The sequence below is a fragment of the Wallemia ichthyophaga genome, assembly GCF_000400465.1.
Source record: "Wallemia ichthyophaga EXF-994 unplaced genomic scaffold scaffold3, whole genome shotgun sequence".
Classification (NCBI taxonomy): domain Eukaryota; kingdom Fungi; phylum Basidiomycota; class Wallemiomycetes; order Wallemiales; family Wallemiaceae; genus Wallemia; species Wallemia ichthyophaga.
The window spans coordinates 413,676-436,534 of NW_008806276.1; the positions used below are offsets into that span (position 1 = coordinate 413,676).

Genomic DNA, 22,859 nt, shown 5'->3' on the forward strand with positions numbered 1-22,859 from the left:
GTTTAAGATATTCTATCATTTAATATTCTTCTACAGCAACGTGAAATTACTTAAATCCTCCGATGGCAAGAAATACGCTTCCGTGCCTGTGTTTGTTAATCCAAGATCCCCGAGGTTTGTCTCCTGGAGCCACAACGGCAACTCCGTTCCAATTCCCCCTCCTAATCCATTCTCCCCACTCACAAGTGTCGACTGCGAGTTTGGCGTCGACGTCGATGTCTCTATACCCAGCCCGTTGAGCATCACCGGCGACCATCCTTCTTGCTGTTGTTGTGTGCCTTCCATCAAGTTCCACGGTTGTTCCATATGGCCCGTATCGAGCATCATCCCATTGCTCATTGGTATATTGTTGGTATTGCTATTGCCATTGTTATGTCCATTAAGATTTGCACCACCACTACCACCACCAATATCACCTCCACTGCCACTCATCCCTGTCCTTATTCCCACCCCTGCTGGTAAGCTACCTCCTCTACCTAGCTCCGATGGCGTTGCTTGTCGCATACTTCTGTTCAGCATCAGTCTGAGACTGCGCCCGTACCGACTGGCCGGGGCTATATAATGTAAGTATCACTCATAAAACATCCCTCGCACTCACTTCTAGACAACAACTCTGCCAATATCTCCACACGTTCCAGTATACTATCCAACTGCAAATCTTCAGGGAACAATTTGGCGAGACGGAGCAGGAATGATCCAGCAAATGCGGCACATACGTGAGTGTAATGCACTGCGTATTTCAAATTATGCCCGTATTCTCCAGGTTTGATGCAAGCATCAAGGCAGTGTTGCGCTGCGCCCATCGCTCGGTGTGCTATCGATCGCTGCTCCATTGGCATAGTGACTATATCCGAAGGTCCTTTTATGCCCCGCAGTGCAACAGCGTGGTGGAACAGCTCAGCGTATTGACGTTGCACGTACAAACTCTGTATGAAAAATTGTTGATCTGGGAATTTGTTTTCTGAATGATTAGATTGTTAGATTTAGCGGTGGTAGTTTGAAATACATTCTATTCACTCACGTATGTGTTCCTTCCAATCGTTGAACCATCCGCTGTCACAAATCGTTAGTTACTTCTTGCTTCCTCGCATTGTACACCCACTCAAACTCTACAGTCGCCGATCTTAGCGTCGCAAAGGTATGCTCATCGACGCGTGCATCAAACGGCTGCAGCTCCGTGTGTACTTTTTCCCTAATCTGCAAGAGCTCCACTGTGCTCACAAGACGAAAATCAGTCGGTGTAGCCAGTGGGTGGTCAAGTAATATTCGTGAATGGCTAAGTGTACCCCGATCATCTCTCAAAAAAGCTGTTCGACCAGTACCGAAGCTAAGCCTGTGCTGGAGTAAGTCGAAATTAGTAGGCGGCTGTAATTCTGCCTTACTGCTGCTCGTGTATATACAGACAGATCCATATCCTTACTGCAGCAACTATCTGCCGCTCATAATCATCCGCTGGTGAGTTTGTGCTTGGTGTTTTCTTCAAACGTCTAAGCAGCTTGGAGATTGCCTTATCTAGTCCAACCTCATACGCTACTCTGACAGCATGTCCTCCAACTAGCCAAGAGTTGTCCTGAAATGCAGAAAACAAAAGCTGGTCATCTGTCAGTTTTGCAGTTGTCTATAATATACCACCCACCAATGCTTGCACAGCTTCCTTCCTCGTCATTTGCAAAAACATTGAGTTTTTCGCTATCTCCCTCGCCTCTCTTTGGCAATCGAGATAGAGTTGCGTAGGTGCGTTACCTCCATCCATCACTCTAGCCGCTACCATGCAAATAACAGTGACACAGAACGGTGACCTTTTGCGAAGCTCCTCGTAAGTGTCATGTGTGGGATCAAATAAGGGCAAGAACTTGTGACATTCTTCGAAATATCTAAACAATGGTGAGTTGAAAAGGTGAAGCGAAAATTAGCAGTCTCACATCTTGAAAAGCTCTCTCGCGGTCTGATCTGAAACTACACCCTTAGTGACAACATCTGCGTAGGCATGTGGTGGGTCACATTTTTTTTTTCGCTTGTTGCGTCCAGTCGACAGTGGGTTATCAGCCATATCTTTCCGCTTTGAAGGTAGGAATGAGTCGGACGGTTGTGTGAATGAGTGATGCGGGAGTTTTGATTGTGGTTGATCATCAGAAGCACTCGCATTAGCCCTAAGCAAGGCTTGTTCTTTAGCCTCTATAGCTTCTGTAGCGTGTCGTTCAGCAGCAGCATCAGCAAGCCCTCTAAGCACTTCTATGGGAGCAACCAGAGCTGAAGACGGGAGTTCTTCCTCATCGTCTGACGAAGCAGCCGATGTGACTGTAGAATGAAAGTACTGTCGCTTCGAATTTCTAGGCGATGCAAAGGCATGGAAGGGTCGTGAATGATGGGAAGATGGAAATGCGCCAGGAACTGGATGTGGGTGATGTTGTGATGAATCTAAAAAATGTGTGCCTTGGGGAGTGTGTCTCATCCCCGTAGAATCCTCCACAGGGCGTTTCAGGGGGAATTGCTCAGCGGGAGCAGCCAGATGATGTAACTGTGGCTGAGAAGCTGAAGCTTGAGCAGATCCGAATGGGGAATTATCCAATGATTGTGGTTGTGCCTTGTTCGTAGACCGGAAAAAGCCGACGAGTTCGAACAAATTAGAACTCATTGACGAAACTTGCATTTCAAGACTTCTTATGCGCTCCAGACCAGCTTCGCCGATAGCCGTTGAATCCCTCGCTGGCTTTTCGAAAGTACACGGAATGTTAGCAGATTTACAGCGCACGCATGGCGGATCGTCTGCATTCTGACATCGCATTTTTTGCTTGCGGCATTGATCGCAGGCGCCTGAGATAAGGACTTGTTAGGAGCTGTGTCACCCCACGCAGGACAGAATCAAGACTCACGGGAGACGCGCGTGACAACCTTCTTGATACCGTCGGCTGCGCTGTTGCCGTTGCCGGCGCTGACACTGCCGCTGCCGTCCTTCTTCGCCGTCTTCGGTCTCGCTGACATTTGGTGGGGAGCGTTGGGGAGTTGCGGAGATAGCTCTTTCGCAAACGACGACGACGTACCTGAAAACGAATAAAAATAAAAATTGGAATCTAACGAATATGTCTATACCGTTCCCGACGCTCAATGAGACTGAGGCTGATTCGTTTACCGCTTTCTCCGCATCGACTTTGCCGGCAGCATCCGCTGAGCCACGTCGACCGCTCCGGAGCAAGAACAGACCAACGGCATTCTACGGCTCACCAAATCCACGAGCACCCCCACAGCCATTCTCTAGATCTGCTGCTAAGAGAGAGTCTGTCATGGCATTGGGCTCAATCCAGCACCTACAGCATTTATACGCAAAGAATGGCCTGGCGAGCAAGGCAAGGCCTCACAATGTTACGCACGCCTCTGACGTAGTCCTCGCTCTCGGTCCCAGCGCTGCAGAAGAAGGCATGCTCGAGCCTCCACCGAGAGTGCAGCTCCCACCGTCACCTGATACGCCAATACTGGAAACTAGCAGCTGGAATAAGCCTCAGTCACCCGATGTCGCCCCTCAAACTGATCCAGAGCTCCTCAAGCCAGCTGTCGAACGTGACATCACCCACATTAAGAAGCTTTGGAATTTAGAACCGAAAGAGTCACATCCGTCTGTGAATATACTCGAACTGCTGAAATCTACCATATCCACCATTCGCTCGGTTCAGCAGTACGCTATGGCTCTCCCATTTGACCACGTCTCTACGCCCACGACATCATCACAGGCAGCTATCGGACATAGAAGACTACCAACGCTTCGCTCTATCTCTTACAATATATCCACAGCTTCGCGTCAGTTCAGACCACCAAACCCACGTAAGACTCGTGCGTCACTAGGATCTACCACTCAGAACGACTTCCTTGACCCGCTTGCACTTGTCCGTAGCAGTGCTTTGGAGGTACTCTCCGCTCTGCAAGACATCGAAGAGCGCTGTCGCGTCGAAAACACCTCCACCTCCACCTTGACATCTCCCAACCACGTCAATGCTGACAACTTCATCCAGTCTATCAGCGATCAATCACAACTCGAGACATTGGAAACTGCAGAATACCACCAAAATGAAAACTCATTTGCTCAGATACCTTTGATCGAACATCCTATAGCTGAGACGTCGTTGAAGACAGATGCTACTGGTAATACCACTGGTGCGGCATCTATTGCCACGCATTACACTGGATCCGGCAAACCTGTTCCAGTGTGGCAAGACTACGAGTCTCCAGATATCAACTCACTCACCAACGCCGAAGAGGCGGGAGACAGGCCAGCTCGCGAACGGTGGGAAGAGCGCTTACTCAACTCTAATGGATACATATACAAAGATGGTGTGAACATCAAGTTAGATTTCGACAAGGAGCGCAAAATTACAGCGAAATACGTCGCTTTGGTTGAGAAAATGTTCCTAGATACCGTCAAGGCTAAACCAAGACACTCGAGTCCAACTATTTTATCGTCACCTATAAAAACATCTGATAATCATCTTGGTGATGCATTACAGGATATGGCGATGTGTGATTACACCAATATTAGCCAAGATGGCGGTGATGAGAGCCATCTACCCACCTGGGCGCAGAAGAAGCTATACCAGAGTGATCCATTAGGTGAGCCTTGTTTGTATAGCTTTGTAATTCGCTGATGCGATACTAGGCCGCTTATACGCACTTCTCGTTTCCTTTTTGCCAGACAGTCTGAACCAGCTGTTGCCATCGCCTGTCAAAGACCCGGTAGCATTTATGGATAGACTGTCTGATGGACAGATGCTGTGCATTGTATTCAACAGTGTTCTTCGTAGGTCACGAAGACCTTGGGGATTCATACCACCACAGGATATACACGACATAACAGGCCTCGAGAAGGAGGAGGGCGATGAGACTACGAAAACATCCAAATCTAAAACAAGTTGGACATTCCGTCGGACTGACAATTTGCGTATCTGGGCAGCGTGAGTTGAAATTCATTACCCAATTCATCACTCATACCACTTAAAGCGCCCTTAAATTAAGATATCTTATATCACTCTCGCCATCAATATTACCAACAATACCCCATATACTCACCAACAAACCGCCGTCGCTGGAGGAAGGCGACAAGGATAGCTCATCACCACTAATCGCATCGCTGTTGGGATTGACAAGGTCATCCTTCAACGCTAAAGCTGTTGCTCAAAGATTTGAGGGTTGGGAAACCTCTCTCGGTTACGCAACTGGACGATACGTGGAAGCTGTTGTACATGAATATAGACTACAAGAGGGATTTAATTGAGTCATGCATCGCATCTTATATTTTATATAAAAAGAACCAATAAAGTAGATTGCATAATTCGAGAAATACAAGACGAGAAAAGAGAAAAGTCTATACAGATGATGATTAATTTTTACGCTCCTCAGGCACAAACTCCTTCCATGACTTAACTTCGGAAGGAATCTTACCCTCTCTATAGCCCTCTAAACCGCCAACAGGCATCTTCTTTTCGAGAGCGTCGACGAAGAGCTCGGCAAGTTTAGCGTTGTTGAACAAAGGTAAACCGAAATCGACGCAGTTACGACGAGCTACGTAATCCTCATCGACTGTGTCTTTACCGCGAGACTTAGAGAGGTTAACGACGAACTGAATTTCGTGATCGTCGAACACTTCACGTAATTTACGCTTATCTTTAGTAGGGAAGAAGATACGTTTTGTAGGTGAAAGACCTGATTGATTGAGATGAGTCTCAACGTCTGCATTAGAGCAGTACATTTTGAATCCTAGTTTTGTGAGTTTTTCAGAAACAGATTTGAGCTCTGGCTTGGCGATATCTCCACCGACCAGAACACCTTTGCCAGCTTTAGGAATGCGGAATCCATTAGTAGATGCCAACGAAGCCCAGTAAGCTTCGTGGATATCTTTACCAAATGAGGCTACTTCACCAGTAGATGCCATCTCGACGCCGAGATATGGATCAGCACCAGCCAATCTGGTCCAAGAGAATTGAGGTACCTTGATAGCAACGTAATCTCTCTTTTCAGCCATCAAATCGACTGGAGCTGGTACATTCTTACCAACAATTGCAGCAGTAGCGATATCGATAAAGTTAGTTCCAAGAACCTTACTAACGAATGGGAATGATCTTGATGCACGTAAGTTACATTCGATAACCTTGAGTTCAGGCTGTGAGCCATTTTCGCCAGCCTTGCGAATGACTTGCATGTTGAATGGGCCAGAAATCCTAAATGCTTTGGCAACCTTCTGTGCAATCTCCTTGTAGCGTGGCATTTCAGTTTCTGGCAAAGAAAATGGTGGGAGAGCAAGAGTTGCATCACCAGAATGCACACCAGCGTTCTCAACGTGCTCAGATACAGCATGAACGAGCAATTCACCCTTGTGGGCAACAGCATCGACATCGATTTCTTGAGCACTATCAATAAATTGAGAAACAACAACAGGGTGGTCTGGTGATACATTTGCTGCTGCAGAAAGGTTGTGCTCGAGAGTTGTTTCATCATATACAACATTCATCGCTGCACCTGATAAAACGTACGATGGTCTAATCAGCACTGGGTAACCAACCTTAGAGGCAAATGCCTTGGCGTCGTTAAGTGTAGCTGCCTCAACCCATGCTGGTTGGTCGACATTGATTGAATCCAAAACACTCGAGAATTTGTGACGATCCTCTGCCATATCAATGTCTTCTGGGGCAGTACCAAGGACGTTGACGCCTGATTGCTTAAGACGAAGAGCAATGTTTTGTGGGAGTTGACCACCGACAGATATGATGACACCCTCTGCCTTTTCGAGTTCGTAGATATCCATCACACGCTCCCATCCAAGTTCTTCAAAGTAGAGACGGTCAGCTTCGTCGAAGTCAGTAGAGACAGTTTCTGGGTTATACTGTGCAAAGTGTAAGAAAGGATAAAATAAAAACCAACACACTCACGTTAATCATGATGGTCTTCTTGTCCATACCGCGGACTGCACGAGCACAAGTAACAGCGCACCAATCGAACTCAACAGACGAGCCGATTCTGTAGACACCAGATCCAAGAACCATAGTACCGTTGTCGTTGAACTCGAGATCGTGTGATTGGGCATTGTATGTCGTGTAGAGGTAGTTAGTGTGAGCAGGGAACTCAGCAGCCAGAGTATCGATTCTCTTGACGAATGGTGTGATTCCAAGATCTTTTCTGGTCTTTCTAACATCACCTTCGGTGGACTTGGTGAGAGAGGCAATCTGAGTGTCGGCGAAACCAGCTCTCTTTGATTGGTATAAAAGCTCCCTGTTAACAGCATCAAGTCCAGAAAGGGAAGAGAGATGCTTGTGGATTTGAACAATGTTGTCGAGCTTGTAGAGATACCAGCGATCAATCTTGGTGAGATTATGGAGCATTTCGACTGTGTAACCCTTATTGATCATAGCGTGTGCAATAGCAAACAGTCTACGGTCATTAGGTTGGATGAGCTGAGCATCGAGATCTTCTGGTTGCCAATAAGCTTCGAATCCATGGTAATTTGGATCGACTTGACGAACAGCCTTTTGAAGAGATTCTTCGAATGTACGACCGATAGCCATAACTTCACCAACTGATTTCATAGACGATCCAGTATCACGTTGGACATGTTGGAACTTGGCCAAATCCCACTTTGGAATTTTGGTAACGATGTAGTCAAGAGATGGCTCGAAACATGCAGTTGTCGTCTTAGTCACGGCGTTTGGAAGCTCAGGGAGAGTATGGCCGAGACCAATCTTTGCAGCCGTGTACGCGAGAGGGTAACCGGTAGCTTTTGAAGCGAGAGCGGATGAACGCGAGAGACGTGCATTCATTTCAATGACCATGTACTGCTTGCTGTGTGGATCAAGGGCGTATTGAACGTTACACTCACCAACGACACCGACGTGACGAACAATCTTCGCAGCAGCTGAACGGAGCATGTGATATTCAGCATCAGTGAGCGTTTGGGATGGAGCTACGACGATAGAGTCACCAGTGTGGACACCGAGTGGGTCAAAATTCTCCATATTGCAGCAAATGATGACATTGTCTGCCGCATCTCTCACTACTTCATACTCAACTTCTTTCCAACCCTTCAAAGACTTTTCGATAAGAACTTGAGGACTTAAGCTGAGAGATTTAGCTGAGAGATCGCGCAGTTCGTCTTCGTTGTTGGCGAAACCAGAACCAAGACCACCGAGGGAGAAGGCGGAACGGAGGATGACAGGGTAACCGATCTTCTGAGCGGCATCAAGGGCGGCAGGAACGGTACCGACAGCTGTAGATTGAGCAGCTGGAATGTCGATTTCATTTAAAGCCTGTACGAACAAGTCCCTGTCCTCGGAAACTTCCAAAGTTCTAATTGGGGTACCGAGAACTTGAACGCCCAATCTTTCAAACAAACCCATTTTATCGAGAGCTACACCGACGTTGAGTGCCGACTGACCGCCGAAAGTCAAAAAGATACCGTCTGGGCGTTCTTTCTCGAGAATAGCAGCAACGTAATCAGGAGTAACGGGAAGGAAGTAAATCTGATGAGCCAACTCATGGGATGTTTGAATTGTAGCGATATTTGGGTTTACGAGGAGTACTTCGATACCAGATTCTCTAAGGGCTTTGATAGCTTGGGATCCTGAACAACTGTAAGCGAAAACAAAACCAATTGTATGTGTAGGTGCTCACCAGAATAATCGAATTCACCTGCTTGTCCAATTGACAAACCGCCAGAGCCGACGACTAAAACTCTCTTAACGTTTGGCTTGTCGATCTTTGGGAGGACAGCAGCTGAGATTTTTCTAGCGAGCTCAGAAGGACTATTCATCTCACCGCCGCCGCTATCTCCGCCTCCGAGGACAGAAGACTGTGCAACGGCAGATCTAGTGGTGGTGGTACCAAGAGATCTCTTAGCTAAGCTTGTTGGGTGTATATATGTAGGCTTATTCAAGCTTGAGAATGTCCTTATTGAACGCCTGGTCAGCATCTTTCGGTGGTCTCGTCGTCGTTGAGTAAGAAGAGTTGAGTCATTAGATATAAAATTTATTCTTTATTCTTAGTACAATGTGAAAGCATTGCTTAGATCTTTTATACGCTGTGGTTGCTGAGTGATGCTCACAACGTCGACTATCTCTTGCATCCCGCCCACCGTTGCTTTGTCTAGCGTTGATTTGTGCTTACATAGCTAGCGCAAGTCAGTCTTATCTGATAAGCCTAAGGCAACACCCACAAGATTCCCATATGCTGCAAATAACCTGTATATCGTTTCTTCGTCGTTTGATCCATTTTCTAATGTCTTCTTCTTTTAGATAACGTTTCGCAAAATAAGTCCGATGACTCACTTTGGAAATTACCCTTAGTATTCTGTTATATGTTGGTGTAGCTAGATCCGTCGATAGCGATAACACAGTCATACTTTGGTTTGTTAGATGTTTCGACGTGAGTGCATCCCCTCACTTGAACAATAAGGACGAGAGCGCAATCTTGGCAAGCTTGTTTAAGGTGCCAAAAGGTATGCCGTCGAGGTATTTAAGGAGCTGCAGGAATTACGAGTTAGATTGATTCCTTCTATCCTTCGATCCTTCTTCGTGACCCACCTCGTCCGCTGTAACACCTCTTGTCTTGCGACCTGCTTCATTGCCGAACGTGTTAGCAAGTGCTCTCAACGACAACATCTGCCGTGTCTGAAGAGACTTGATGTTGCTCTCATCAGTTGAACTCGTTTGCTGGACGAATTCGGCCGCGTCGAGCAGAGTTGCTGTGACGTCATTACTCGAAGCAACAAGACCAGAACGCGAAGCGAGAGCTCTGAGCAAGTCGAGCACTGATTTTAGTCAGTAGAATTCTGGAAGTGTGCATTATGACAACAGCAAACTCACATGGGAAGATATCGCTCTTTGGCCAGGTACGGAGAGCGTGTAACAAGACACTTAAATCAGATACATCTACTTCCGCTGCTGGATTTGATTCCATGACATACTTACCCAGTCTCTCTATACTGCCTAACTGGGTATTATCGAGTGGGTGTTTAGCACCGCCGTTGAGCTGACGGAGCTTGTCGAGCATAGCGGGAACATTGGCCTGGATGAATGTCAAGTAAGGACCTTTGATTGGGAGGGGAGAGTTATTAGATGTTGATGCACTTGCACCTGCGTTCGAGCCAGTGTATGGATCTTGCAAATTGGTGGATGATGGCGGTGGAGCTGGGTTGCTTTGGTATCTGGAAGTGCCTAAATTAGCCGCGTCAGCTATTACGTTTCCCATTTTCCTTCTCTAACACGAACACGCACCTGTGTAAGGATCGACATACTCCGCAGAGCCCTGACCGAGTTGGACACCTGAGGTATTCGACTCTATGAATTTGACAGTCTCGTCCAAGTACGTAAGAGGGAGGAGGTTCTTTTCGAGGAAACGTTGTGCAGCGATGTAAGGATTTTCGCTGACGTTGTAGGGTAGTTTTAGGGGTGGTTTACCGTCTTCGATGTCTACATCAAACACGTAATCGTAATCCTTCCCATCAGTGTGTTTAACTCTGTTGGATGGATCGACGCCGCCAGCTGCGTCGACGACCTCTCCGATCTTCTTCCATGTCTGCTCGCCAGCTGACCATGAATGCGCGGATACTGTCTGCGCATCCTTAACCAGCATCACGTGGCCGTCGCGCTTGCCGGGCTGCTGTAGGGATTCTGGGCTTTTGACGTCGTTCGCGTTAATGCCGTTCGACGAGCGGCTGTGAATGTGTGAGACGAATCTGTGTGAGATAATCGACGTACGAGCTTATCGTGGATCCAGCCACAAGATTATCGTATGTCTAAGTGTGAGCGGTGCGTGTGAGTGTGAGTGTGGATGCAAAGAAGAAGGCAACCCACCTTGAGAGCGTCTTGGTGTGCGATTCTCGCAGGATCCACCGACCACACACGCACAATGCCGTCACTAGATGCGCTCGCAATGTCGCCATTTTCTGCCGCAGCGACAGACCAAACGGAGGTGGAAGGATGTATGATTGTCTGGACGCATTCACCATCTTGCCACACCTTTACAGAGCGGTCTTCGCCAGCAGAGACGATTCCACCAGAGGGGAGAGTGGCGAGAGCGTAGATAAACTCCGTGTGTCCATGCATAGACATGATATTCTCGCCGTCGAAAGTCCAAAGTTTGATCTGGAGGTCGTTGGAAGCGGAAGCGAAGCCTATGGCATGGTTGAGGATGGTGAGTGAACGTACAGCGTCATCGTGTGCGTTCTGAATGGAGTGTACAGGCTTAGCACTGTCTAAATCCCAGATGACGATGGATTTGTCGGCGGAGGCTGTGATGACGTGTTTGTTATCGGGGGTGAATTTCACAGACCAGACTGCTTGAGAGTGAGCAGCTAAGCAGGCAACTTGGACGCCCTGATTCCATATGCGCGCTGTAGTGTCCCAGCTTCCAGTGGCTACGAGGCCAGTAGCGGAGGTGTCTATTGAGCATACGTTGGCAGAGTGGCCGAGGAGGGTGTAAGCGGGGACAGATATGTGGTTACTGGTGGTGTTATGCTCGTATTTGTGGAGGTTTACGAGACTGTCTTGACTACCGGTGGCCACGAGATCAGCAGCTGCAAGCCAACCAACGCTGTTGACGTAGTTGTCGTGTGTGCTGATCGTCGCCGTGGCTGACCAATCAGAATCCTCGCCACGCTTCCAAACGATCGCAGTATTATCTCTCGACCCGGAGATGAGCGTGTTCCTGTCGATGAAGCTAACAGCCTTCACATCTTGGCTGTGGCCTATAAGCTCCTGCGATAATTTGTAGTTCATTTCACGTTTTTATGTCTTGGTCGTTCTTGTTCAAGGACCATGACGTCGAAGCGCCAGAGATCTTCTCCACCGGGCAGATTGCATAACAAGAAATCACGCGTGGCTGTGGCTGTGTCAGATGACACCGACGACGCCGAAGACGCTGACTACTCAGCCCCCTTGCGCCATCTCCAGCGATCTCTTCTCGCTACTTTCTACGGCTGGCACGCGCAGCCTGGCGATGGCGACGACGGCAGTGAGACGGCTGGTACGATCAGCGACCTGACCGGTGTGTTACGTGGGAGTGTAGAGCACGGCGAAGGCAACAGCGTTCTTGTCGTTGGTGGCCGAGGAACCGGCAAGACGTTAGCAGTGCGCAGTGCACTCGCAGCTGTCCCCACCCGCCGCTTTATTCCCATCCACCTCCACGGCAGTGTCCACACGACCGATAAGATGGCTCTGCGCGAGATGGCGCGGCAGATACGCGCGCAGGGCGGCACCGTAACCTCGCTCGATGCGCTCCAGTTGCAGGTGGACGAGAACGGGGAGGGCGGAGAGAGCACAGAGCACCCAGAACACACTATCGATATCGGCCAGAGCACCCTTACCGCTTTGCTCACCCTTCTCGCCGCTTCCGCTCTCCCTATAGTCGTCGTGCTCGATGAATTCGATCTCTTCGCGGCACACGCTAGGCAGGCTCTGCTTTACTGCCTCCTCGACTGCGCTCAGGGTGGTCGCCGCAGAGGTGGCCTAGCTGTCGTCGGCACGACGTGTAGATTCGTGGGTTGTCTCACCTTTTCTTTTAGTTTCTTGCTCATTGATTTTTGCGTTGCTCACTCAGGACGCCGTTGATATGCTCGAGAAGAGGGTCAAAAGTCGTTTCTCGCAGCGAATCCTACACGTATCGAGTCCGCGTACGTGGACAGCGTGGTGCACTCTCGCCCGAAAATCCCTATCTTACCCGCACGTCGAGGATGTAGCCCACGCGAAGCAGTTGGACAAGTTCAAGACACAGTGGGATGCACACGTAGAGCGACTTTTCGACGATACGCAGTTCGAGCTCGTGCTCAAGATGCTTTTTGACATGCTAGCCGATATCCCAGCGCTGTACCGAGTGTTTGTAGGTGAATGCGGAGAGCGTTTAACGAAATAACTAACAAACACACACCCCATACACTCCAGGCTATACCCATCGCTAATGCTACACCGGAGAAGGCATTTCCACCTGCGAAAGAATTCCTTGGCGCATACGCTTCGCAGCGTCCCACAGATACATTCTACCTACTCGACACACTCCCTTTGCCGGCAATCGCGCTCGTGATTGCCGCGAAACAGATCAGCGCACGCGATATGCACACATTTACATTTGAGTTGGTCAATAAGGAATACGACGACTGGGCGAGAAGGACTATATACGCACCGACAGCCGCCAGTGTGGATATGAACGCGATGACCAACCCTCGCATAGCAATCAGTGTTTGGCCGCGACATATACTGATGGGGGTGAGTGGTGTTTAGGTACTTTTTTCTGACTGACTTGCTCATACATCACTCTACAGGCATTCGACACACTCGTCCTCCTCAACCTCTTCATCCCCGTCTCTTCTGCTAGCGCTCTCGCAAGCGGGGAAATGCGCGAGTATGCCACCCACAGATGCGCGCTCGAGAACGGGGAGATAAGACAAGCTGTGGAGAAACGGAGGGATCTGCCGACGTCGCTGTATAAATGGGGCCATAGTTGGAATTGAAGCGTGTATTACTGTAACATAATTTATTTATTTCCTTTTCCGTACAAGGATTAAACGGGTTAGCGTGTTAGTCTTGTCGCGTCATAACGTAGATTGCCTCTGGGAGCAACGACCACGACGAAGAAATAAGAATTAAAGATAAATAAAATGCTTGGCACGCGACAGACGTTTAGAGTAGCGATGGGGGACGGAGATGGAGATGGCAGCAGCGCTGGAGTGAACAAGTCATTCAAGACGCCTGCCAAAGGTGGTGGGCGAGGGGGCAAGGAGAATGCGATAGCGATGAGCATGAGCATGGGAAAGCCAGGTAGTACAAACCCGCTCAAAACACCACTGCCATCGAAAAAGCCGCAGCTATTCGGTGAAGTACCCACCACGGTTAAATCCAAGAAGACAATGACCGGTCTGACTCCGGCCCCACCCAAGACTGTACTGAGGCCTGCAGCTGGACAGAATGTGCAAAATGTGCACAAGGGGCAGAGTGGTCAAAAGAATAAGGATAAGGATCCCAGTCCTCGTCCGTCGACTCTGCGCAAGTCAATGCGCGTGCCTACACACCAAACACAGGCGCAGAACATCAAGGCGACACCGGCACCCACTTTCATTCCCCTCCACCACCACGAAGACGATGTCGGCCCCACTCTTGGCGAAATGAAGCAGGAGGAGAAGGAGCAGGCGATGCTGGAGTTGGAGCTGGAAGAGGAGGCATATCATGAATCTGATTGGAGTGATTTCGAAGTGGAGTATGCACCCGGTAAGGAGACTCAGATTGAGTTGCCATCGAGACCACTCGAGAGTGAAAGTGAGTCGGAGGTTACAAATTACAGGGAATTGGGCCGTCAGTTGAGAATAGCTTCACCAAGATTCAGCGTTTACGAGTCGGATGACAGTGATGGTTCGTACGCGTCGGATCAAATCGCAGACTTGAAAACACGCGGTGGATTCGGTGAGGAGGTGAAGATGGACTATGACAGTGGCAGTGAGGAGGATATCGGGATTAGAGTGAAGAAGAAGCAGAAAGGAGTTGTGGGGAGGGGAGGTACAGTGGCTAATACTCGCGTTACAACCCAGAGAAGACCGGTCAAGAAACAGGCACAGACACAGCCACCGAAGCACACGCAGACCCACACCCACACACGCAAGATCAAATTGGATGATATCCGAGTGGAATTGGATCTAGAGAGTTGTTTGTTGGACTTGTAAGCGTTATGAATAATCATTAGCCATTGTCAGTGTCGTCATGGCTCAAGTAGAAGTGGATGTGAGTATACTGGGTATAGTTTATAGACAGGTGTGTATGTATGTGTATGTATTCTCTTTTAAATAGCTTAACACCGCTATAGCTCCTAGTCGACGTGGCTACAAGCCTGAAGAATCCAGAGGACAGAGAGACCGCGGATATTCTAAAAAGGCGTCTGTTATCATTTGAAGCGATGGCAGAGAGTTTGGATACGCGTATACGCCGTTGTAGGGATGTAATAGCGCGGGATTTGAAGAAGCCAGAGATACAGCCAGAAGAGACACAAGAGATACAGCCACAGCAACCACAGCAACCACAGCAACCACAGCAACCACCACAACCACCACAACCACCACCAAACGATCCACTCACTCTCGACACGCTCCTCGATAAGGATGACTTTGACTTATTCGGGGACGGATATCTTCAATAAGGCGTGGACGGATACCTCTCCGATGAGCCAAATAAGCTGTAAATAGAAATACAAGATTATTATACAAGGCATAAAAAGAAATTCAAAGTCATAGCCTAATTCCTGGTGTTCGTGTGAGGGCTATGGATCCATTGAGCCAAGTCGACGTTGTTGAGCTTGTTGTACGCGTTTGACTTGTGCTTATCTGGTTTAGCTGGCGAAGGGGAAGTAGCTAGGAAGAGCATCAGCTGAGCATCTGCTTCGTCTGGATGTTGAGTATTTGTGGGTGTTGAAGTGTGTGTGGGCGTCGCAGTTGCCGTGGGCGTGGAATTCGCCGTAGATAAATGCCTGAGAGACTGTCCCCTGTTATAGCCCGGTGAATGGAATAGACTTGTTAAAGCACTTGCCGCGTTCATTGATTCGCTGTCGTGGGACGTGGCCGTTGACACGGGTAGACCGGGTGACGCGTTATTACAGCTAATTCTACGCGTATTTACACTCCTCTTAGGTGACTTGGGTGATTTAAAGGTATTTGAAGCGTTTACACCGTTTGGCGATCTCAATGAATTCGGCGGTGGCATTTGACTGGTGCTGAGTATAGAATCCACAGGCGTATTCACCAGTCCATTACGAGCTTTGTAAGACGCCAGCTTGAGTCTTGTTTGCAGCTGCCTTGAAGCCTGGAACAGCGTGGATTAGACAGTGTGTTGCGTGCTGTGCCATCGACAAAGCTACACGCACCTTGCTCACGTGTACCCTATTCAATATCGCGTTCACAGATTTATTACGCGTGTCGTTCGTCATCGATCCCTTCACGATGGTTGCTGTAAACGTCGATTATCTACAGATCAGTCGATGAGAATTTACAACTTGAATTTGGATGTTTTCGGTGGCATTGGCGCGTACCTGGATGCCCGCGATATCCTCAACCTGAGATTCACCTGCAGATTCCTACGCGGTGTGGCTGACCATGTTCTTATACCGAATAAGCTCAATGATCTCCAGAGAAAGGTCTTGTACAATACGAGCATCTCTCCAATTCAGAAACTGCGTCAAATCCCACTTACAGACGACAACTGGAGCACTTGCACCTTCCACCCCACCCAACTCGTACACACCCACTCTAGCATCCCCGTTCTTAACACACACAACCACCTTCTCATCCTCGCCAGTCGTTCTGCAGTCTTTGTCTGGGATAGATGCTATTCCCCGTGGCGGTACACACGCTTCGTAATTTTCAACCACTCCTCTGCTAGCATGGATATTACTGGCTTGGTTGTCGTCGAGTGTGTGGGCGATTCTGTCTCTCTCATCGCCTCCCACTTCTCTGGCCTCGTTCAGCGCGTTATTCTCAACTTGCACTCCAAAAAATCTTCTCAAACGGCCATATACTGCGGTAGTAGCCGTACTAGCAGTGCTATAAGTAGTTCTATTAGAACACCTAACCTCACTTCTCTCACAGGCACATCCAATGTCGTCATAAGCGCTGCTCAAATGGGTCAACTACGCCTTCTCTCCCCAAACGCCCCTTGGATTGAACATCCTCCGATAAACGTAGAGACCAATAGACTTTGGGGTGTCGATTACAATTCCTACAATGGCTCGCTGTCCGCCTCTCACAACTACACCCCTTCCACTCTCTCCGCTGTTTCTCTCTTTCACCTCCGCGAGAGCAATATCCAATCCACCGGCTCGCTCAAAACACCCCCACACATCTCCTCCTTCACAGCTACGAACGGTTCATCTACAAACGGTGTTCTGGCATCGCCCGACATCATCATAGCTGGTTTCTATGACTCGGGGGTTCGCGTGTACGATTGCAGGTGCGGATATGCACCAGTTAAACAGTATCAAGACGCGCTCGATCCACAGCCCGTTTACTCAGTCGATGTCGGTGGAGCGTATGACTCCCTCATCTGCGCTGGCTCTGCTCTCTATTCGCGCCTACGGATTATTGACGCTCGCATGCACTCGGATCGCGCCCATCATGTGTATGCCGCCGAAAGCGGCGATAGGTCCTCACCCGTCTACCAGCTACAAACGGATCACTCACACTGCTTCCTCGCAACTGAGTCTAATGTCTACGACTTGGACTTTAGCTCCGCTTCTCCTAATCACCGCTTCCCAACTGTTACAGTGTGAATTAAAGGTTATGCTATTTATGCAAGGCTGAGGCTGAGACTATTTATCGTCGTCTTGTCAAATCAATTCACATCAGGTAATCGTTTAGTCTCCTCAACGACACCCGTGAGGGGTTCGTCGTTGGGTAGGCATTGATCAGCCACTGAAGCCGCGTATTGATTGTCGCTTTCGTTATCTCTACTGGCTGGTTAGTGGGTGTATTGCAGTGGTGTGTTTTTCTACTCACCCCCCGCTTTACACTGGCGCTCCCCGTTCTCGTCGAAAAATAGCGTCGCAGCAGCCACGCACACGGCCGAAGCGAGATCAGTACCACCGCTAGCATCGCTGACAGCTATACGGCGGCCATTATCAAGCTGCTGCCTCACAAACAACATGACATGGGGAAGTTGTCCCAAAAACTGTTTCTGCGCCTGCTTGGATGATCTGGGGAGCTGGACATGGAGAGTGTGAGTGGAGCGCGGCGGAGGCTGTGGTGTAAGAGCGACGAGAGCGATATCCGATGGCAACGATGAAGCCGCATCGCACTCAGCAGGGAAGATAGCACCTGCGAGAAAGGCGCGCGTGTCGTTACTGTCTCCTACACGGACGCTGTGGGTGGATGTGGAAGTGCTGCGCGCGAGATGCTCAGCTGCAACGGCAGCCACTCGCTCGTCGAGCAATTCTCTCGGACAGTTGAGAAGCTCATGGCGATTTGCCCAGAAACACTCCGGTGTCAAACCGCCCGACCACAGCTCATGATCGTCGCCGCTGCCCTGCACATACTCACCCCACTCAAGGCTCTCTGTCTCGTCGGGAACGTAACGCGATGCCGAGACACAGATGAGCGGGTAGAAGTCGAGAGTGGCCTTGTTGAAATCGGGTAGTTGCTCAGTCGCAGGATGAACGAATATCGGCCGTATGGGCTTGTCGAGGTGGTGAGTGAGCTGTAAAGCTGAGTCTCGTAGATTGTTAGTCCATGTGCGTAGCTGGTCGCGGATGCACTGCTGCTCTGAATCGCTTACAGCCTGCGCGGGCGTGTGCAGAAGCGTTTCGGGTGGCGTACCTAGCATCGCCGCACTCACTACCGCACACCAAATGGGGATCGTCTTGGATATAGCATCCGGGTACCGCTGCTGGCGTTGTCATGTAAAGTGATGGAGATAAAATTTTAACCCACCTTGCCCCTGCGCGTTGAATCAACAATGACGAGTCTGTTGAGAGAGAAAGTGAGTTGGGTGTTAAATCCTGCCACAACACATACCCCCCGCTAGCCACTATATGATTCACGAGATGCAAATTGGGACGCCTGAGGGAGAAGGACCATGCGTGGGTGTGTCCGTCCGTGGACTTGAAGTAGGCGTATATGTCAGCTCTGTAGGAGTCCTGAGAAAGCACGTGTGTGTGAGCGTATGAAAGTATCAGCTGCGACTGCGATTACCACAGCACTAACCATGCTCGGATCCATGTACCACACTCCGCAACGCTGATTGGCTGGCTGGGGTGAGCCGATGGCGTGCGTGATGCCGTACACACCCACCAATGGCAGGATACGCTTTATATGTTGCTGTGACCATGCGCACGAACTGTGCATCGCTGTACTCAGCGTCAGCGGTGGAGCAGCCCAATGCACCCGAAACTCAACTGGAAAATAGAGTGCAGCCTGTTGTAACACGTATTTTGATATTTGATCAATTCTCGCCCGGAAATCATGAAAATTTCTTGGTATTTTGCAATCAACATGTCGAGCTGGCAGCCACAGCCTGAGGGATTAGAGCAATTGCTCAGTCTGCTGAGAGACTCGCTCAGTCCAAATACGCAAGTGCAGCAAGCCGTTACGCAGGTGAGAGGGATTGGTGGTTGGTCGATAGACGCACGCTCACTCACCCATCACGCCAGCGACTGGAAACATTCAACGCTATCCCAGACTACAACAGCTACCTCGCTCACGTACTCATCAAACAGCCCCAACAAGAAGAACGCGTTAGATCAGTTGCTGGTCTCATTCTCAAGAACAACATCAAATTTGGGTGGAAATCTTGGCCAGGCGACAGCCAGGAATACGTTAAATCTATCCTCGTCGATGGTATCAGTGATCCCGCTGTCATGGTCAGGTCTACCACTGGTACGGCTATCGTGGCAATCCTCGAAGAATGCGGCCCTGAGAACTGGCCTTTAGCCCTCTCACGCTTAATGGCGTCCATTGACTCATCCAGTATCCAAGAGCAGGAGGGTGCTTTCAGCACGCTGGCCAAAGTTTGCGAGGATATGTACAAAAAGCTTGACTGCGAAATAGCTGGTGTGAGACCACTTGACTTTATGATTCCGAAATTCATCCAGATGCTCAATCATCAGTCGGCTAAAGTTAGGATACACGCTTTGTCGTGTTTGAACAGTTTCATACCGACCCAGTCAGCTAGCTTTCTCGCCAGTATCGATCACTTCATTGCTGCCCTCTTCCAAAGAGCGTCTGACGGTGTGCCCGAAGTTAGGCAGCATGTTTGCTCGGCACTCGTTCGCTTGCTTGCGTCTCGCCCAGACAAACTCACCCCTGAGATGAACAATGTCGCCACTTTTATGCTCTACTCGACTCAGGACAAGAATGAGGAAGTTGCACTCGAGGCTTGCGAGTTCTGGCTCACTTTTGCTGAAGAAAATCACCTTATTGATCATCTTAGACCTCTGCTCGACAGAGTCGCACCAGTTTTGCTCAACACTATGGTGTATTCTGATACGGAACTTGTCATTCTTCAGGCAGACGAAGACGACGACGATGCCGCTGTTCCTGACAAAGACTCGGACATTAAACCTCACATCTACGGGGGCAAAACACACACGCAATCGTCTGAAAATGACAATCAGCATCAGAAAATGGGCAGAGATGCAGAGATTCCATCAGATGAAGAAGATGAAGAAGACTTTGATGAACTTGACGATGATGAACTCACATCGGAATGGACTTTGAGAAAGTGCTCAGCAGCTGCCTTAGATATCCTTTCAATCAACTTTCCAGTAGAACTGCTTAACATCCTGCTTCCATATTTGAAAGAAAGGCTCTTTTCTCAGGATTGGCTACAGAAGGAGTCAGCTATTCTTGCACTCGGTGCTATAGCAGAAGGATGTATCGAAGGCATACAACCACACCTCCCACAACTCGTCCCATACTTGGTTAACTCACTTAATGACTCAAAGCCTCTGATCCGCTCTATCTCGTGTTGGGCTCTGGCTCGCTATTCTAGCTGGTCAGTACAACCCATCTCTGTTGAACACAGAAACAACTATTTCGTGCCAACGATGGAGGGATTGTTGAGAATGGTCCATGACAAAAACAAGCGTGTACAGGAAGCTGGTTGCTCCGCTTTCGCTACTCTCGAAGAAGAGGCAGGTAAGGAGTTGGAGCCGTTCCTCAAACCTATTATAGAACACCTAGTTTATGCATTTCAAAAGTATCAGAGGAAGAATTTACTCATACTTTATGATGCGATTGGTACACTTGCAGATGCGGTGACAAGCGCACTCGATAATGAAGAATACGTGACGTTGTTGATGCAACCACTTATTGATAAATGGCAAAATCTAGCCGATGATGATGAAGACATTATTCCTCTCTTCGAGGTGAGTTTTTGGTGTTATTAACTGACGCCTTTGTTAAGACCCTCTTCAGTGCTTATCTTCATTAACTGTGGCCGCTGGTTCTAGTTTCATTAAATTCGCTCAGCCGGTTTACGAGAGATGCTCACGGATAGTGCATGGAAATCTCATGCAATTTCAAACAGCCGTAGAACAAAATGACGAAGACAATATACCTGATAGAACATTTATTATAGTCGCATTGGATTTAATTTCAGGTATGATTCAAGGATTGGGTAGTAATGCTCAGGAGTTGATAATAGCCAATCAATCCACATCATCAACACCATCATTACTTAATCTATTATTATTCTGTTTGAAGCATCCAGACAGTGCTGTTAAACAATCAGCATATGCTTTAGTTGGAGATTTGGCGGTTAGTTGCTTCCCAATACTAATTCCAGTCCTTGGTACACTACTTCCTGATCTTATTCAACAAATTGAGATTGCACCAACGACGGATGCTATTTCAGTTTGTAATAATGCTGCATGGGCAGCAGGAGAGATAGCGACATCGTACACCAACTACCCAGACCTCAACAAGGATGATTTTATCAAGTATGTTCCATCGTTGACTGAAAGATTGGTACCAATACTATTACATCCAAAGTCTGTCAAGTCTTTAGCGGAAAATGCGGCTGTTACAATTGGTAGAATTGGATTGGTTTGTCCAGAGATTGTAGCTCCACATTTGCAAGTATTTGCAGCGCAATGGTGTGAGTCATTGTGGGAGATAAAAGATAATGAAGAGAAAGATAGTGCGTTTCGAGGATTTTGTAAGCTAGTTCAACTCAATCCATCAGGATTAGCGACTAGCTTCCAATTCTTCTGTAATGCAGTAGTAAGATGGACATCACCATCGGCCGTGTTGAATGAGCAATTTAACGCACTACTCCATTCATTCAAGGCTGCTGCAGGTGTTAGTTGGGACGCACAAATGACAGCTTTGCCTCAACCTATCTCGACGAGACTGAGGGAGCGTTACGGTTTGTAGACACAGCAAAACCGCGCTACTATTGCATTTCGTTTGAATCTTTTCATTCTTTTGGATACCCTGAGACGCACATGAAGATTTGAATCATTTTAAACATGTCAACCTCTTTGACGTTAAGGTAACGATGTGATTGAACTCATTGACACTCTTTTAAAAAGTCAACCAAGTGATGAGACAAATCTAAAACATTTTTCAATTTTTCATGAGAATACATTATCTTTAAACTACACGCTGATGACGATGAGTGAAGGGAATATGAGGAGCGTTGGGAGTGGAAAGGAAGGAGTGATTAGGAAGACAGCGTACAACACACGGTACACACTGGCAGAGATAGCGAGGCTTTTGAGAGAACTACTTGTCACGCCCAGTCCACGTATGAACATGCTCGGGATAAGTGTGGAGATGCTCGAGCACACGAATGTGCTGCGTTGTTACCTGACAGGGGTGTGTGAGGAGATAAACAAAGTAAACGGGATCGACGACGAGCAACGCGCGGCAATTGACGAGATAATTACGACGCACAGGGATCACAAATACGCATCCAAGTATAACATAGCAGTCAAGGCGATCAAAATGCTGGTGAGTGGGGTGTATGAGGATAACATTCACCCAGCTCACAGCACACAGCACATACACGAGACGAACCTCACCGAACTGACACCTAAACGGCCTGAAACGGTCAAGCTGCGCGACAAGTACCTCCCGCACAAAGACGAGAATGGCGCAGAAAGGAACGAGATATACTACTACGCTATCAAGGCTAAGAAGATGGTGAATGAGTGCAGGAGAGTGGGTTTGGGAGACAAGGAAGTCCTGGAGAGGCTGTATGGGAATGAAGAGCTGTCGCGGCGGAAGAGGGAGATTATCGATATCGCACTGCCTTTCTTGCAGAAGTACCTCGATCGATGTGAGCATGATTGGGTGTATGTCACTTCGAGATTCAATCTGATCGAGAGGGGGAATGGAGAGAGCGATTGAAGATATAGAC

At 48.6% G+C, this 22,859-nt stretch overlaps 11 protein-coding genes across 11 annotated transcripts; 7 read left to right on the forward strand and 4 right to left on the reverse strand.

The window, feature by feature from the left end:
• Nucleotides 1-30: 30 nt before the first annotated feature.
• J056_003169 (Transcriptional activator of proteases prtT) lies at nt 31-2,982 on the reverse strand (the record flags this gene model as incomplete). The annotated part of the gene is made up of 8 exons (XM_009268473.1): nt 31-554; nt 599-961; nt 1,022-1,053; nt 1,103-1,333; nt 1,383-1,591; nt 1,637-1,874; nt 1,923-2,814; nt 2,874-2,982. 8 exons carry the CDS (start codon nt 2,980-2,982, stop codon nt 31-33), a joined length of 2,598 nt encoding a protein of 865 aa, XP_009266748.1.
• A 98-nt stretch (nt 2,983-3,080) lies between these two features.
• On the forward strand, nt 3,081-5,260 carry J056_003170 (uncharacterized protein; the record flags this gene model as incomplete). The annotated part of the gene is made up of 3 exons (XM_009268474.1): nt 3,081-4,599; nt 4,646-4,940; nt 4,987-5,260. 3 exons carry the CDS (start codon nt 3,081-3,083, stop codon nt 5,258-5,260), a joined length of 2,088 nt encoding a protein of 695 aa, XP_009266749.1.
• A 105-nt stretch (nt 5,261-5,365) lies between these two features.
• Nucleotides 5,366-11,750, reverse strand: J056_002883 (Carbamoyl-phosphate synthase arginine-specific large chain; the record flags this gene model as incomplete). Its single annotated transcript, XM_009268187.1, has 12 exons — nt 5,366-6,865; nt 6,912-8,596; nt 8,647-8,899; nt 9,077-9,142; nt 9,188-9,253; nt 9,300-9,372; nt 9,415-9,494; nt 9,555-9,781; nt 9,837-10,187; nt 10,248-10,687; nt 10,731-10,768; nt 10,827-11,750. The coding sequence occupies 12 exons, from the start codon at nt 11,748-11,750 to the stop codon at nt 5,366-5,368; spliced, it is 5,703 nt and encodes a 1,900-aa protein (XP_009266462.1).
• A 39-nt stretch (nt 11,751-11,789) lies between these two features.
• Nucleotides 11,790-13,477, forward strand: J056_002884 (Origin recognition complex subunit 4; the record flags this gene model as incomplete). The annotated part of the gene is made up of 4 exons (XM_009268188.1): nt 11,790-12,509; nt 12,571-12,849; nt 12,912-13,232; nt 13,289-13,477. 4 exons carry the CDS (start codon nt 11,790-11,792, stop codon nt 13,475-13,477), a joined length of 1,509 nt encoding a protein of 502 aa, XP_009266463.1.
• Nucleotides 13,478-13,624: 147 nt separating this feature from the next.
• J056_002885 (uncharacterized protein) lies at nt 13,625-14,680 on the forward strand (the record flags this gene model as incomplete). Its single annotated transcript, XM_009268189.1, has 1 exon — nt 13,625-14,680. One exon carries the CDS (start codon nt 13,625-13,627, stop codon nt 14,678-14,680), a length of 1,056 nt encoding a protein of 351 aa, XP_009266464.1.
• Nucleotides 14,681-14,717: 37 nt separating this feature from the next.
• On the forward strand, nt 14,718-15,150 carry J056_002886 (uncharacterized protein; the record flags this gene model as incomplete). The annotated part of the gene is made up of 2 exons (XM_009268190.1): nt 14,718-14,768; nt 14,821-15,150. 2 exons carry the CDS (start codon nt 14,718-14,720, stop codon nt 15,148-15,150), a joined length of 381 nt encoding a protein of 126 aa, XP_009266465.1.
• Nucleotides 15,151-15,245: 95 nt separating this feature from the next.
• J056_002887 (uncharacterized protein) lies at nt 15,246-15,933 on the reverse strand (the record flags this gene model as incomplete). Its single annotated transcript, XM_009268191.1, has 2 exons — nt 15,246-15,809; nt 15,871-15,933. The coding sequence occupies 2 exons, from the start codon at nt 15,931-15,933 to the stop codon at nt 15,246-15,248; spliced, it is 627 nt and encodes a 208-aa protein (XP_009266466.1).
• Nucleotides 15,934-15,984: 51 nt separating this feature from the next.
• On the forward strand, nt 15,985-17,271 carry J056_002888 (uncharacterized protein; the record flags this gene model as incomplete). The annotated part of the gene is made up of 1 exon (XM_009268192.1): nt 15,985-17,271. The coding sequence occupies one exon, from the start codon at nt 15,985-15,987 to the stop codon at nt 17,269-17,271; it is 1,287 nt and encodes a 428-aa protein (XP_009266467.1).
• A 67-nt stretch (nt 17,272-17,338) lies between these two features.
• On the reverse strand, nt 17,339-18,841 carry J056_002889 (uncharacterized protein; the record flags this gene model as incomplete). Its single annotated transcript, XM_009268193.1, has 5 exons — nt 17,339-17,448; nt 17,498-18,380; nt 18,428-18,461; nt 18,512-18,633; nt 18,701-18,841. 5 exons carry the CDS (start codon nt 18,839-18,841, stop codon nt 17,339-17,341), a joined length of 1,290 nt encoding a protein of 429 aa, XP_009266468.1.
• A 147-nt stretch (nt 18,842-18,988) lies between these two features.
• J056_002890 (Transportin-1) lies at nt 18,989-21,871 on the forward strand (the record flags this gene model as incomplete). The annotated part of the gene is made up of 4 exons (XM_009268194.1): nt 18,989-19,090; nt 19,147-20,862; nt 20,912-21,635; nt 21,681-21,871. The coding sequence occupies 4 exons, from the start codon at nt 18,989-18,991 to the stop codon at nt 21,869-21,871; spliced, it is 2,733 nt and encodes a 910-aa protein (XP_009266469.1).
• A 240-nt stretch (nt 21,872-22,111) lies between these two features.
• J056_002891 (uncharacterized protein) lies at nt 22,112-22,849 on the forward strand (the record flags this gene model as incomplete). Its single annotated transcript, XM_009268195.1, has 2 exons — nt 22,112-22,450; nt 22,499-22,849. The coding sequence occupies 2 exons, from the start codon at nt 22,112-22,114 to the stop codon at nt 22,847-22,849; spliced, it is 690 nt and encodes a 229-aa protein (XP_009266470.1).
• Nucleotides 22,850-22,859: the final 10 nt, after the last annotated feature.